The sequence below is a fragment of the Nanorana parkeri genome, unplaced genomic scaffold, assembly GCF_000935625.1.
Source record: "Nanorana parkeri isolate BGI_ZX_2015 unplaced genomic scaffold, ASM93562v1 scaffold263, whole genome shotgun sequence".
Classification (NCBI taxonomy): domain Eukaryota; kingdom Metazoa; phylum Chordata; class Amphibia; order Anura; family Dicroglossidae; genus Nanorana; species Nanorana parkeri.
The window spans coordinates 1155160-1170610 of record NW_017306531.1 but is presented as its reverse complement, the minus strand read 5'-3'; the positions used below and the strand labels follow the sequence as shown (position 1 = coordinate 1170610).

The 15451-nt window shown below is 40.5% G+C and overlaps 1 protein-coding gene across 1 annotated transcript in view; it reads right to left on the bottom strand.

Moving 5' to 3' along the window:
• LEKR1 (leucine, glutamate and lysine rich 1) overlaps positions 1-15137 on the bottom strand; it is a 36524-nt gene extending 21387 nt beyond the window's left edge. Inside the window, exons 1-2 of the mRNA XM_018557030.1 lie at positions 15090-15137; positions 11108-11322 (exon numbers count right to left, since the gene is read on the bottom strand). Coding sequence (XP_018412532.1) covers positions 11108-11322; positions 15090-15137 — 263 coding nt within the window. The remainder of the gene's footprint in view (positions 1-11107; positions 11323-15089) is intronic.
• Between the last annotated feature and the right edge of the window lie 314 nt (positions 15138-15451).

Genomic DNA, 15451 nt, shown 5'->3' with positions numbered 1-15451 from the left:
TCCAGTTTAGGTATGGGGAAAAAAAAGCAAAATGTGCACTATTGTTTCTGGGCCCTAATACAGGTACAAACCATAAAGATATCAGGAGTAGGAAAATGTATTCGGGGTTTTAGGTTTTTTTGGTGGTGGGTCATGGTAAGGGCAAGAAATGTACAACTAAAGGTTAAAAAACGATTTTCTTTATTGTTTTTTTTTTTTTACTATTTTGGGCCAGGTTTCCCTTAAAGTGACATTAAAGGGAAAAATCTTTTCCCCTCCCCCCAAAGTTAATGTCAGCACTTACCTTAAATGATGTCTCTTAATCCGATCTTCTTTCCTGTCCTTTTCATCTGTTCCTCCAGCGCTGCGGCAGGTCTCCGATCCAGCACTGAATCCTTGCTGGCACTTCCTGTCCCACGATGTCTGCATGCGGGTGCATGCGTCCATAGACTTACCTTGTGTCTCTCCCCGCGTCCCAGCCGAAAATGTGAACTCCGCATGCGCCCGCCCCAAGATGCTTTGCGGACGCCCGAGAATTTTCCCATTTTCGGACGGGAGCGCGCGGGGAAGACACAGGTAAGTATTAACCCTTTTCAAAACGTTTTTTTTTACACTTTTTGCATATAGCTACTGCTTGCTAGCAGTAGCTATATGTAAAAAAAAAACCAGAGGGTTTAATCACCCTTTAATAATAATAAAAGAAAGAAATCAGGAAGAATCCATTAATGTTCACCACCAAATAAAGGCATAATTTGTCCAGAAAATAACAAGGTATAAGTCACCGGAATACACTTAGCAGATGCAAATATATGTACAGTTTTACTAACACATGCCAAAGTTGTAATACTGGGTTCAGGTTTTAATGTTTGTTTTACCTTTCATCATCAGGAGGTTAAGTAAATTATGACAAAAATTAGATTAAAAAAAAATAACAAAAAATAAAATAAAGGAGGACACAATTGAGCAAAGAAACTAATACTGTAGGGTAACTGTAGCGATAAGATAATTAGAACAATTTTGAATGGATTAGTGAAAGTCTTCGTTTTTATGCACTAATGATTATACTATAAAAAATAAATACATAAATGAGATAATGCTCATTTTAAACCTGTACTTGGTTTAGTCACAAGGTAGTCACTGTTCATGCTGATTAAACAGTACGTGTTAGTTCCACACAGTGTAGTCTTGCATGTTGCCGCTTTGTTATCTGAACCAATATTCAGGATGTTCTGGAATCATATCATACTGAGCATACTAACCAGCAAGTTCATGTTCCAAAGAAAACCGTTTCAGTGCCACATGCATATCTATTTCTCTCTAAATATAACAATAGCAGTGAAATGCTTGTTGGCATGAATGAATGGAAGACACTAACTGTGTTCATATAGCAAAGCCCAAAATCATGAACATCAAAAAGAACACATGTGACTTGTTTGTGTTAATTATTTTAAGCCATTCTTAAAAGATGCTCATATTCCGTTTTGTTTATTTATGCCAGTCTGGATTTCGCTGGCATCATTTCCTCGTTTAACGAGAAAAAGTCACAAACAGGAAGAACTACATAGATGCATGTAGCCCAAAAATCCAAAGCAAAGTATAGGCTGTATAGATTGTAATGTAGGATACTTGGTGTGAACAAATAATAGTTCCACAATGGATATGAAATCATTATACTTCCTCCTTTATCCTGATAAGAATGTTACCGAGTAAGCACAACATGGCACGGTCATGGAAGGTCATACTGGTAACAAATTCAAAACTATCTACAACAAAATAGAAAAAACTATAATGTTATTCTATGCTTGATTGAACGCAATGTGAAACAGCAGTCAATAACAAAAGTTAGAAGAACCACATAATAAAAGGGAACTATAATGTGGGTTGAGGACAGTTCTATTTTGTTTTATACATTTACACAGCTGTTTTAGGCCTCTTTTTTCCATGTTCTGCATGTACAATCTTTTTTTCACAAATAAACAATTTAAAACACCAGAAAGCAATATCAAAGCACTTTAGGTTAGCTGAAGAGGCAGCACAACAGATCAGCTTGCTCCCTCTGTCTGATAGAAACCACTCATTGAGTGAATTCTGTAAACATCCATCTTTTTTAAACACAGCTAAAATTTGAAATAGCTGAATATTTAAAAAGAACACTAGAGCTCCATCTTCTGGCTGGATAGAAGACTCTATTTCCATCTGCTGGATAGAAGACTGTATAATATGAATAAGTGATGTTTCCAAAATCATTTAAAATACTGTGAAGAGAATTTATCAAAACTGGAGCAGCTGTGCATGGCGACCAATCGGCCTCTCTCTTTCACTTTCAGATCTTAACTGAACAAACTGAAGAGAGAAGCTGATTGGTTTCCACACACAGCTGCTCCAGATTTTTACCTGCTCCAGTTTTGATAAATTCTCATGTATGTATGTATGTATGTATGTATGTATGTATGTATGTATGTATGTATGTATGTATGTATGTATATATATATATATATATAGCCCTGACCATAATAAATGAATAACAAATACTCACAAAACTACAATGTTCATGTGACTTGTTTGTGTTAATTATTTTAAGCCATTCTTAAAAGATGCTCATATTCCGTTTTGTTTATTTATGCCAGTCTGGATTTCGCTGGCATCATTTCCTCGTTTAACGAGAAAAAGTCACAAACAGGAAGAACTACATAGATGCATGTAGCCCAAAAATCCAAAGCAAAGTATAGGCTGTATAGATTGTAATGTAGGATACTTGGTGTGAACAAATAATAGTTCCACAATGGATATGAAATCATTATACTTCCTCCTTTATCCTGATAAGAATGTTACCGAGTAAGCACAACATGGCACGGTCATGGAAGGTCATACTGGTAACAAATTCAAAACTATCTACAACAAAATAGAAAAAACTATAATGTTATTCTATGCTTGATTGAACGCAATGTGAAACAGCAGTCAATAACAAAAGTTAGAAGAACCACATAATAAAAGGGAACTATAATGTGGGTTGAGGACAGTTCTATTTTGTTTTATACATTTACACAGCTGTTTTAGGCCTCTTTTTTCCATGTTCTGCATGTACAATCTTTTTTTCACAAATAAACAATTTAAAACACCAGAAAGCAATATCAAAGCACTTTAGGTTAGCTGAAGAGGCAGCACAACAGATCAGCTTGCTCCCTCTGTCTGATAGAAACCACTCATTGAGTGAATTCTGTAAACATCCATCTTTTTTAAACACAGCTAAAATTTGAAATAGCTGAATATTTAAAAAGAACACTAGAGTTCCATCTTCTGGCTGGATAGAAGACTCTATTTCCATCTGCTGGATAGAAGACTGTATAATATGAATAAGTGATGTTTCCAAAATCATTTAAAATACTGTGAAGAGAATTTATCAAAACTGGAGCAGCTGTGCATGGCGACCAATCGGCCTCTCTCTTTCACTTTCAGATCTTAACTGAACAAACTGAAGAGAGAAGCTGATTGGTTTCCACACACAGCTGCTCCAGATTTTTACCTGCTCCAGTTTTGATAAATTCTCATGTATGTATGTATGTATGTATGTATGTATGTATGTATGTATGTATGTATGTATGTATGTATGTATGTATATATATATATATATATAGCCCTGACCATAATAAATGAATAACAAATACTCACAAAACTACAATGTACATTGTACAAAACCTTACAGAGGCACGAGCTATCGAGAGGGAACAATGAAACTACTACATAGAATACAAATACATTTATATGATCCCCAGTCCTTGAAGAAAAACTCCAGACAAGAACTCTTTTCAGCTAAACCCCAAGCTAATTACACAGCATGAACTACGTTTACATCATGTGAACTGTTTTACCTACCAAAGGATTTTTATTTTGCACAGACAGACTAGTGATCAGGCACCCCATAAAAAAAAGCATACACAGGGCGGTGACCTTTCTTTTCTCCACTGCAAACAGTTTGGTTACCTGCCCCCCCACTGCCCATACATAATGGACACCAGCTTGAATGTTAAAGCAGCCAATTTAAGTGTGCAGACTTGTGCGAACAAGCCCTAATAAATAAAACATGATTTATTCCAGTGATGCCTTTATTAAAGAAGAACTTAGGGCAAATAAAAGCTTAACCCTTGCAGTGGGGCTACCCCTGCACTGCAAGGGTTATGTGCTTGTTTTGTCTAGGGAGCTAAAATACCAGTTATACTCACCCAAAACACAATCCTGGCTGGCTGCTAGAACAGTCTCTTCAGCCTTGCTCCCTCCAAGCTCCCGCGGTCTAAGGTCTAGTGAGTCATCAGGTCCTATACTGTGTATAGGACGTGAGGACACCAAGGGACATTTCCTCATTGGAGCAGAGCCGGAGGCAGACTTTAGGGCTTGTTTACACCAGCAGCCGCGCTCAACCGCACGGCTGCTGGTGTGTGTGCCCATACAGTGCCGAGCAGTGTGCCCATGCAGTATTTCTTTTTTTTGTTAGAACTTTATTGAAGTGTTACAAGTAACATCTCATTAAGTTTTATGGGCTCACCATGGTGCGATGAGACTATATTTCACTGTGGTGCTCTTATAAAAAGTACTGCATGCCATACTTTCTTTTAAGCGCACCCCACCGGAACGCAGTGGTGTGAACTGTCACCATCCATAACTAGGCAAATTACCTTGGCTTGTGTTCAGGCTGCACTGGAAAAAACGGCCACCACAGCCCAAACGCAGATGGTGTGAATAAGCCCTCAATGTTCCCATTCTGTAATTCCCAGAATGGGAGCGGGATAGTACTCTGAGCCAGTCATGTTTATACTTGATAAAGGTTGGAAGGGTTACAAACGTGGTTGAGGTTTTCTGCTGTCTGTGTCACTCTTGGGAAATTTCCCATCCCTTCCTATGGTCACTAGGACCAGTAAGCAGTAATGTAAAAATCTTTTTTAGTACAGTAGGTAAAAACTAGAAGCTCTACCACTAGTATTATTGCAGTCTTTGTAGCTACTGGGATTATTCATCCTCACTTCCTGTGTGGTCACAGCACAGAAAGTGTGCAAATATCTACCCAACGAGGACACTGGCAACGATGAAAACCTGGTAAAGCCTGTAAACATCACATTCGCTCTCTAAAAATGAAAAAAAAAAAGGTTTTAGCAAGAGTTCCACTTTAAGCACCTTTTACATCTGCTGCGGCCCGGAATGTCTTTTACTTGATGCCAACAGAGGTATGAAACACCTCAAGCCAGCTATCATTTTCTGCCTTCCAGCCATCAACTATTGTTTACATGCAAGGAAGATTCCTCTGGGGATATTTCCGTCTCAAATAAAGTGGAAAGCTTGCAACGTACCCTGAGTGGTGTCATGCCAAGCAAAGTGTGTCACTGCCATTTCACAGGAGATATTGATGCTCTGCCAAGTCAGGCATAGTGGGCTCATTGCACAGTACTGCAGCTCTGAGCCACAAAGGTGCGGTACTTTACTTACGTGAGGGAGATTTCAGCTATTGTAAATCACACTTCATTCAAGAAAAAAATATATACATAAATTAAATCATAATGTTTACATTGATAGTCAAAATAATTGTGTTGGTTTTTTTTTTTTTTTTGCAATATTAACATTCTACAGGAAGCTGCATATGCTATAGCTTTCAGAGAAATGCTGTCTGTAGATAGGTAAGCATTCAGCTAAAATAACAAAAGTCTGAGCATGACCTGATAATGATAATCTCCACATGCACAGGAAAATTCAGAATGTTGAATATTGTCATTATTCAGGAGTCCAAAGCCAATAAAATTGGATGTGTAACATACATACAAATACCCGATCACTGTGTAAAAATGTAAAGCCCACCCAGCAAAACATTTTTTAGATGGAGTGGAGAAGGTTAGACCTGAACTGCAGGAGTTAACTGCTCATTTTTGTCTAGAGGACCTTTATAAAAAACACTTTTACTTACCTATAAACAATCAATAAAATATGTGCTACACTCACCCCACTCTCCAATGAATAAACTAAATGAAAGAAATAAACAATGTGTCAAAAATGTCAATGAATACAAAGATGCAATCGTCAAATTCGGGGAGGAGAGAAAGTGACAGCCGGCCAAGCGCTGCGGAAGGAGAGCGCTGTGTTTGTGGGTTTTTTTTGGGGGGGAGGTTTGTTCCTTAGCTCCGCCACTGAAATAAATATACTACAAATTGCAACTGTGATGTATTCCCCTTGGATTACACCACTAAAATATGAATGTGTTCTAAAGCACAAGCCCCTGATGAGGTCCATAGGGTCGTAACGTGCTCAGGGCGGAGTAACGAGTGCAAACACACAGTAAGAGCCACAAGTGTGTATATGTATGTATATATGTGAGAGAGAGACAGAGAGAGACACTGTGTGTATATATATATACACACACATTACACACGCACCCGACTTGTGTTTCCATTCATATGTGTGCATTTGCAGGGGCAGGGGACCTTACATTTTTGTTTGGTATTAGTTCTATTAGACCTTCAAAAAGGAGCTATTCAAGCACACATAGCTTGAATAGCTTCAGCCAGGCAGAGGCAGCTGAATGTAAACTGCAGGTGTCTGCAATAGCCAGCCTTCCATTGGCTATTGCAATTTGAAATAGCCAATAGCAGGCTGGCTATAGAACCTGCCCACTGCCTGCTCTCAATCAGCAGAGGAGGGACATAAAGGAGAAAGTTCTCCTTCAGGTCCTCCTCTGCTGATTGACAGCAGGCAGTAGGCGGCCGCAATTGCACCCCTATATATCGTATTGTACAGATTTCCCCACTCTGTCACTTCCTCCTGTCGTGCTCCCCCACCTTCCAGCCAGCTATGTGTACTCAAGCCTCTCCCAGATCTGTCCAGCAGCGCCCGCACTCTGTGTCCTGAACTGCCCATCTCTCTGTCATCCCTCAGAGTGGCCCTGGCGCCTGACAGCTGGTCTGTGTCCACTCCGATTCCTGCTGCCTCTGCCAATACAGGAGGGGGAGAGCAGCGGGGATCAGAGTTTACACAGACTACAGCTGGGAGGAGAGCGGCTGTGGCGGTGGCGGGGTTGTGGACGGTTGGGCACCGTGTGGTCGGTGAGTTTTGGAGCTGTCTGCGGAGTCAACTAATCAATAATGAGAATCATTGACAAGGATTGGTTTTTGCAGTCCTATAAACAAGCTATTGTCAAACAAAAGGCAAGTTGGAAAGCCTGGAACTGCCATGGGGATAATGTACCATTGTCAGCTCTTCCTAACAGTTCCAACACACACTAACAATATTGGCAGCTGCAAGCCCACCCTTTTTTAGAAAGGGGGTTGGGTTAACCACTCTTTGAAATTCTTGTCTCTTGTGACGCTGGTGGTGACAGGGGACAAAGGAACTGCATTATAGGTTGTTCTTTTTTTTCTACTGGTGAGCCTACAAAGTTTTCAGTGAAAACCTTGTGATTCACAGACTTCACAAATCCCAGGGCTTTGCCATAAACTCATGATAGCGACTAACCCAAACCTCATCACTACTGAGCAATGCATAGAGCTGATCAATTAGCTCTGGTAAGGATATCAAAGCTTAAGCATTATGGATTTAACCTCAAGAAACCAAAGCATTGCAGTTTTCAAATACCAACCATATACAGCAAGTTCATTTATTGTTCTATCTTTTCACACATATATTTTAATTTGATGGGAAATGTTCTTAGTGGCTGTAGAAGAATTGGTGTGCAAAAAAACAAGCATTGTTATCACATTTATTTTTAGTCTAAAATATAAACCATTCTATTTTGCACTTTATAAAAGCAGAGTTTCTAGTTTCCAGCCACATCAATAACTATGCATATAAGAGGTAGTTCCTTCCATGTAAAGGAGGTGTAGTGTACAGAGTTTCCTTTAAACCTCCAGACTCTCTGATAGAGTGTCACTCCCTTTCTCAGTTTCACCTCTGCCTCACACTTTTACTCCTGCATGCGTGGTGAGCATGCAAGCTGTACAGTATCTCCCTGTTATGATATAGCCCGGCATAAAGCCCTACTCCTTCTGCATCATATGTAGCCTTTTCACAACAGTATCATCTATCATCCCCAAATGTCCCTCAACGCATCTCCCGTTGCCTCCTCCCATCTTAAATTGTTCCCTAAATTTAACACAATGATACTCCTTGCTTCACTGAATGTCCAAATACCTTGCACTAAGTTGATCTATGCCGCTATGAGTTGGTCTCCACTGTTTGGACAGTTTTTGGTATTGCTATTCGCTTAAAGATTTATATTTTTGCTGTTCTTCTCATAATCACATTATGGGCACTAAGGAGGAGCTGTCACTGAAATCACATATAGTTACAGAGCTGTATATGTAAACTGAGACTAGAATATATTAATGTTAATATGCAAATTAATTTTATTAAGTAGAATAATAGGTATCATGTATAGCATTTAGATGCATTACTGCACAGCCTACTCTGACTCAGTAGTGGCCACTCAAGGACATGATTGAAAGTGCCTCTCATATCTTCTGTTGACCGCATGTCCAGACTTGGCATGCTAGGAAATATCATTCAATTGGCTCAGACAAGTCACACGGTGGAAATGTGCACTTGTGTCAGGGACACGTGGTCAGGGGACGTAGGTGAGGCAGAGCCTCACTTAGTATTATGGAAGAAAAAGCTGTCAGGGATCAAGTCTGAAGCTGAGATCTTTTTCACCATTCAGAGCGGCTTTTAACAGGTTACACAGTGGGGAAAGCTTCCCTGCTGTGTAACCTGTCATGGACGGAGCGCTGCCTGTTAATTACAGGCGGTGCTTCATTCAGATTTTGACAGCTATGTTAGGTTACACAGCAGCGGGCTTCCCCACTGCTTTGCATAACCTAACATAATGAGGCCAGAGCTGCAACAGCCTCTACTTGGTGTTAGAGGCTTGAGCTCTGTGGATGGTTTGGATCATTGGCAAAGCGCCATTGGTCCAAGCTGTCCATTAAAAAAAACAAAACACTGAGGACATCTATCTGGATGCCTCACCAGTGGCAAGCTAATAAGGGAGGGAGGATCCTCCCTGTCTCCCCCCTTCTCCCTCTGGATTAGGAGCGGGGTAGCGGCGGGCTGGGGGAATGCCTCACCTAGCACGGACCATACTGCACGTCCCTGACTTGTGTCTATAGCTCACATGTACATAGCTGGTAGTGGCAGGAGCAATGTGCATGCAGGTCTGTTTTTAGACAAGACAAAAGTTGGCAAAACAATAAAAAAACTAAACAGTGATCTAACTGTGTGGGTCATGAATTGCAAAAAGGGCATTTTCATATGTGGGTTTAGTTCTACTGATTGGATGAGTAACAACATTACAAAATACAAGGTTGTGATAACCAATGGAAGTTGGCCTAAAAACAAAACAGCATTCTTTCAAAAAGCTATAACGTTTGTGTTTTGTAAACTGCAGTGAGGTGCCACATTTATCTTCAAATTAACAATGGTGAACAAACTGAAAACCAGCTGATCTGGATTTCCTCCAATGAAGATGTCCCAATAAGCTCTGCAACAGTCAATCCTGGAAATACACTAAAACTACTAGACAGTGAGGAGCTTAAAACTGAACTCCATGCACAAAACATTTCAATTAAAAATGTTCCTAAATAGCTACAAAGGATATAATTCCATTTGTATGTATCAAATGTCTTTGTAAACCTAGAAATTACCTTGTAAGAGTAGCAGTGACCTCAACACTGTGCTGTGCATAGCCTGTGCAAAGAGCAGAGCTGTGGAAGGGACCCAGCAGGCCCCACCCACTACATGCTGCCTGTAGAAAACTACAGTTGGGGTGGATACAAGACCAGTCACCCTGCACAAGGAGAGAGCAGCAGGGATGGGACTTTATTACCGGAAGCTCCTGCACACAGGGCCGGATTTACTCTCCCTACCGCCCCAAGGCCAGGTTCTGTGATGCGCGAGAGACTCGGCGGTGGAGCCCGGAACCAGAAGAGACGGGTAAGTGCAGGGGGGGGGGCGACACGATGCTGAACACTGTTTACATGTGATCTCGGTGACATCGCCGAGTTCACATGTAAACGAAAAATCGGCTGCCTCACTCGTGCAAAGCAGGACTGAATGTAGAGAGGGCAACTTCCCCACAAGGACACCGCTGCCGCCCCTCTGCTCCCTGCCGCCGGGTCTCGGTAGCCTTGCAGGGATTTCAGGCCTGCCTGCACAGAGGCAAAGTATAACACTGGATTACTGCACTGATCTAGAAGGAATACACAAAGCACACCAAGATTCATCTAAGAATACACATAGCTGTTGTGTTTAGACAATATTAGCCTGGAGTTTCTAAGTGATTATTCTGGCACTAAAGTGGCAACAAACTGACAGCAGCCTTACAATTTAATAGAAGCAAGGCTTTTATGTTATCCCACATTCATCTTCACATAAACTATTTACTGGGAAAGCCAATGTGCCAAGAGTTCTGGATAAATTGAACATGTGAAGCTAAACATATTCTTAGCTACAACATTTATAGAGTTCAATGATATAAAAACCGGTGGATAAAAGTGTTGTTACCAATGGCAACTCGAAAAATTCAAGCAACTGCCTCTGTGAGTAGGAAACATTAAATGAAAACAATCCGATTCTACTGCAGTTGCACAATGTATTCACATGTATTCACATGAATCCTGGAATGCATCAACATGTCACTCTAAATTATTTCAAAATCGATTTCCAATGAAGTATCTTTTGGAAAACAGGATTATAAATTGTGAAGTACAATTGCACATGGTGGCTGGATTCAGCATGCCCATTAATGTATTACTCACACAACACTAAATAGCCGTCAATAAAGTAATATTGAACTAGTGTTTACTTCCCTTTGCCATGTGTATGGCATTGTGCCACAGAAGATCCAGTGACCTTTTCTCAGAGACACACAGCACAATAGCTTTTGCTAGATTTAGACTTTGTGACTACTATATATTAGCCTGGAAGGGATGGCGTGGTAAAAAAGATTTAATTAACACACTTGCATGTATTCAGCTGTAAGCTCCAACTGACAGTCTGCTCTTGGCAGGCCACGGAACTGATATTTTTCCACATTTTTGCTTTGAACTACAATAATGAGCGTGTTCAAATTAAAAAATAAAAACGAAGAGCGTGTTCTGACCTTTGGGTTTTGGACTTGCTGTCAGCCTTGCTTTGTTCATGCTCTTGGCTGAGAGAGTGAAGTTCTTCTTGAAGGCGTCTCTCGCGCTCCACACTCGCCTGATAGAACTGCAGTTCTTCTTCCAAGGCCTTCACTTTGTCTTCCAAAAGCTTGAACTCATGGAGTATTAGATAACTGACACCACAGTATTTGCACACCGTCTCATCCCGGGGCATCTGGGTGGCAAACAAAAGAACGAATAGTCAAAACATCCCAGATGTCAGCAGGGCAAAACTGTACAGGTTATTTTATACTATCCAGCATTTGAAATAAACAGTGGGAGGAGCAAAGCATCAAAAGCATAATTTCAGTAATCCATAGTAGCTAATCAGATTGCACCGTGCTGAAGCCACACTAGTGTAAGACAGATTCCAACCTTTTGCTATGGGTATTGCATGTTCTGCCCTTCTTACTGTCTTATTAAATAAGCCTGCGATTAATTTAATCATACAACCAAGTTTTGGATTTGGCTTGTAATAGTCTAGGAGTAGGCAAGCTCCGGCTCTCCAGCTGTGATGAAACTACAAATCCTATCATGCATCTGCCTCTGTAAGTCATGTCTGTGGCTGTCAGAGTCTTGCAATGCCTAATGAGATTTGTAGTTGCAACACAGTTGGAGAATCGGAGTTTCCCTACCCTTACTACCTGGGTGAGAAACAATAGATTTGGGGTAATTCAAGGCCAAAGAATACATTTTAATAATGGAACCTTTCTTTTTTTTTTCCAACTTTAAAACACTAAAATAATTCTCGGGCAATTAGGGAAATTTTCATGTATGAGGAATGAAGGTGGAGGAACAGATATTGCTTTCCTTAGAGCAGTGGTTTTGACCTGTTATATCTAGATATCCTTACACACACAGGCCATAAATCCTCCTAAGATGTAATAACTATTAAAACAAGGGCAAAAATGTATAGCAAGTCTTTAAATGTACTGTTGCTGGAACTGTAATCAGTCTGGCTGATTTGTAGTTTGTGATCATTTGGTCATTCCTAGGTGTTCTGCCATTGCCTGCACCTACCTGTAGTGGGGTGTGACTAGAGCTGCAACTAACGATTATTTTAAAAATCGATTAGTTAGCCGGTTATTAAGTTCGATTAACCGGTTAAATCGGGATAAAAAAATGGCTCCAGTGATGGATGAGCAGTAAACAGGGCCAACTAATCGAAAACCGATTAATCGATGATTGAAAATGTTGACAACTTTTTCAATCATCGATTATAATTGACTTAGTCGATTAGTTGTTGCAGCTCTAGGTGTGACCCTGCCAGAGTGGGGCAGCCAATGGGGGAACATTGTTTGTGCCTCACCAGTCAATCACTAGGGGTTTTATGGTCAGTAAGGCATGCTGGGAAAGTGCATAAATACACAGGAATTGCCATGTGCTCTGCTCAGTCCACCCCTGTGCTTTAGCGTGGGGGTAGGTTGTACACAGTATGGAGAAGCTAACTAGGCCTGAAGTCTGCAGGAGGCCAGATGTGGACCCATGTGAAATCTGGAACTGTCTGGGATGAAGAACCAAAGAATAACTTTGTCTGCCGGAGGTGCCAGAAAGGCCAGGATGGCATGGACCTCAGCAACAAGTCTCATGTCTCCCCCAGCGAAGATCTCAATTATGTCTTCTGTTCAGCTGTGGCCCTATTACACAGTACCATCCTCTGCTCAACTAAAGTATCCCTGCACTGTGGAAGCTGGAAAGGACTGGTGAGTCTGGACACTATATGTCCATAGATGTCTGTAACCCTATACCCTCTCTCTCCCAGTTTGGCTGTTCTATAGTACTTAAAGTGACTGGTGCCCAAATTACTGTTCAGGATCCATCCCCGAGAGTGAAATGTCAACCCTGCCTGCTTCTGGGATACACCACGTGCCTTTAGTGGCGCTACACTAAGTGCAACTGAACAGAACCAGCTTGAAAGAACAAAACATCATTCAGCGAAGTTCACTGTGTATTGTGTCATTTTAGGTCTATCTTTATAGAGACAAACAAAACCAAAGAGAAACTTTTCAATTAGAGATACTTCTGTAACATAAGAGATTGTTTGTTGGGAAGCCGTTTGTTCCATTCTTTGCTTATGGAGGCATTATAAAATGCCTCTGGTCCCTGGGATGACCCTGCATTTATGGCAAAACCATTTTGTTATTTACTTGCCTTTTGTTAATTGAAAATACAAAATGTACCCAGGAAGGATGGATATATGATCTACTATTCCGAAAAAGCAAAAGATTAATGCTGAAGGTTTAAAAATGAAAACCATTGTTGACTTTAGTGAAAATAGGGGACAACATGAGCTGTTATGAGAGGTTATCATTAGAGGAACACAGTGTTCGTGCGCTGCCACTTTTTCAAATAAGTACACTTCTACTGAACTGTCCGTTCCAGAATATATAATCCGATGCACTGATCCAAAAGCTAAAATGAATGTTAACACTGTGCGGCCTTTTCATAAAACGCTCAGCGGTTTCCTTGTTGAGTTTCTTTTACATTTGTGTTACATTTGAACAACCAGTGACATATACATTAAAATGGCCCAAAAATGTATTTTTGTTATTCTCATTTTCAGACATGCATTAGTTAACAATTATGAGGTTCAGCCCTTGTTTCATAGTTTATTTTTTTTAAATTCCCCTTTGGCTGTCTTGGGGGTGAAAAGTGTCGATGACGTCTCCAGGTACAAAAGGAGAAAACTAACAATCATGTAAAAAAAATATTTTTACCAACTAAGAATTGTCCTTGGGGATCAAGCTCCAATGGGAGCAAATATGGCTTTCAATTATTTATGTTGTATTCTTCATGCCCAATCAATCAGTCCTCCATTTGCTCAAGCCTGGAGCTCATGTAGTCTTCCCCAAAACCACTTTATAGCACATCAAAGATGAACATTGAGAAAAATGAACATTTATCAACAATGCTTAGCAACACAGCTTGGCTTGATCAAAATGTTCACTGGAAAAATCTGTGATTTTGTGAATTCACGCCAAGTAAACCTAGACTGGAAAAAAAAAAGTCAGCAAACTAAAGATGTTAGGATTTGTTTTATATAATGCTATTAATTAGAATTTTCTTCTTTTAAAAAAGTATGCAGAACTAGACATATGAACTAGCAGGGAGGACTTACAGCAGATCTCAAAGCGACGGAGATACAGTAATCGGGCTGACAAAAGCCCATGCAACAGCACACAATTTCTAGTCGCATTAGCGACCTGGAGCCTGGGATATGTCGAGCCCTGGCTTACCCCCACCAGCAAACAGAAACGAGAGAGTTGAAAAACTTAATTAGCAGAAATTCCAACCTTACAAGACCAACTGAACCCTTAGTTTAAATCGATTTCAAAAAATTCCAGATGCATTAAAACAAAAAGGTATGCAAAGCCTTACAGGCTGAGTAGAAACGTCTGTCTCCCACCAGCAGCTTGTGGAGTGGGATGCTTCCTCTTTGTGGGAAAGTACTGATCCCATTGCATAGGTTCAACCTCCCTTCCCCGCTGAAAAGACCTATTGGAGAGCTCGGGGTCTGACTCAGCATGGGTAGTGTCAGACCTCTCCAACATAGATCCCCCCCTTTTCCCTGCTGAGTAAGACCTATAGTCATGCAATTAGCAAAGCTCATACTCACTGCTGATTGGACAGATCTAGGACTGACTCAGTAGGGAGGGTGTCGGACCTCTACAAAAGAGAGCACTATTTCCCCATGGAGAGCAAAGGTCTCACTCTGAAGATCCTGGCAGAGGACAGGCTTTTCTGCTCAGGCTGTGACTGCTTTTTAAAAAAAAAAAGCAAAATGTAAGTCTTAGCACGCCTTTTGTTTGGATGCATCCAAATGCATTTAGTGGATTTAAACTGAGGGTTTAATTGGGCTTTACCTCTAATCTTCAATCAATAAACTATCAAAAAGTAAAGGCAGGATTAGAAAAATGTATAGCTAAAGCAGAAATGTATTACCATCTGAATTTCCTCTGGTAATGGATGCACGGGGATATGCTTTTCCATGTTGTCAATGTATTCTTCAAAGTAAATCAGCAATCTAGGGACAAAACAGTCAGATTACTCTTGGCTGCATCAAGCAATTTGAACATTTTCATTTTATAGGCCTTCCCACTGTTTTTGGAGAAACTGGATTACTTTGCCAATATCTGAAAAAATATATATAATGTGTATACAGTAAAATAAAAAATACAGAGAGTGGGCAACTGCGGAAATACTGGGACATGGAAAGAATGCATAATTAGAAGCCTCAACATACAAGTAAACGCGCCACATGGTGCATCTACATGATCATTTCTTTACGCACATATATGCGCAAT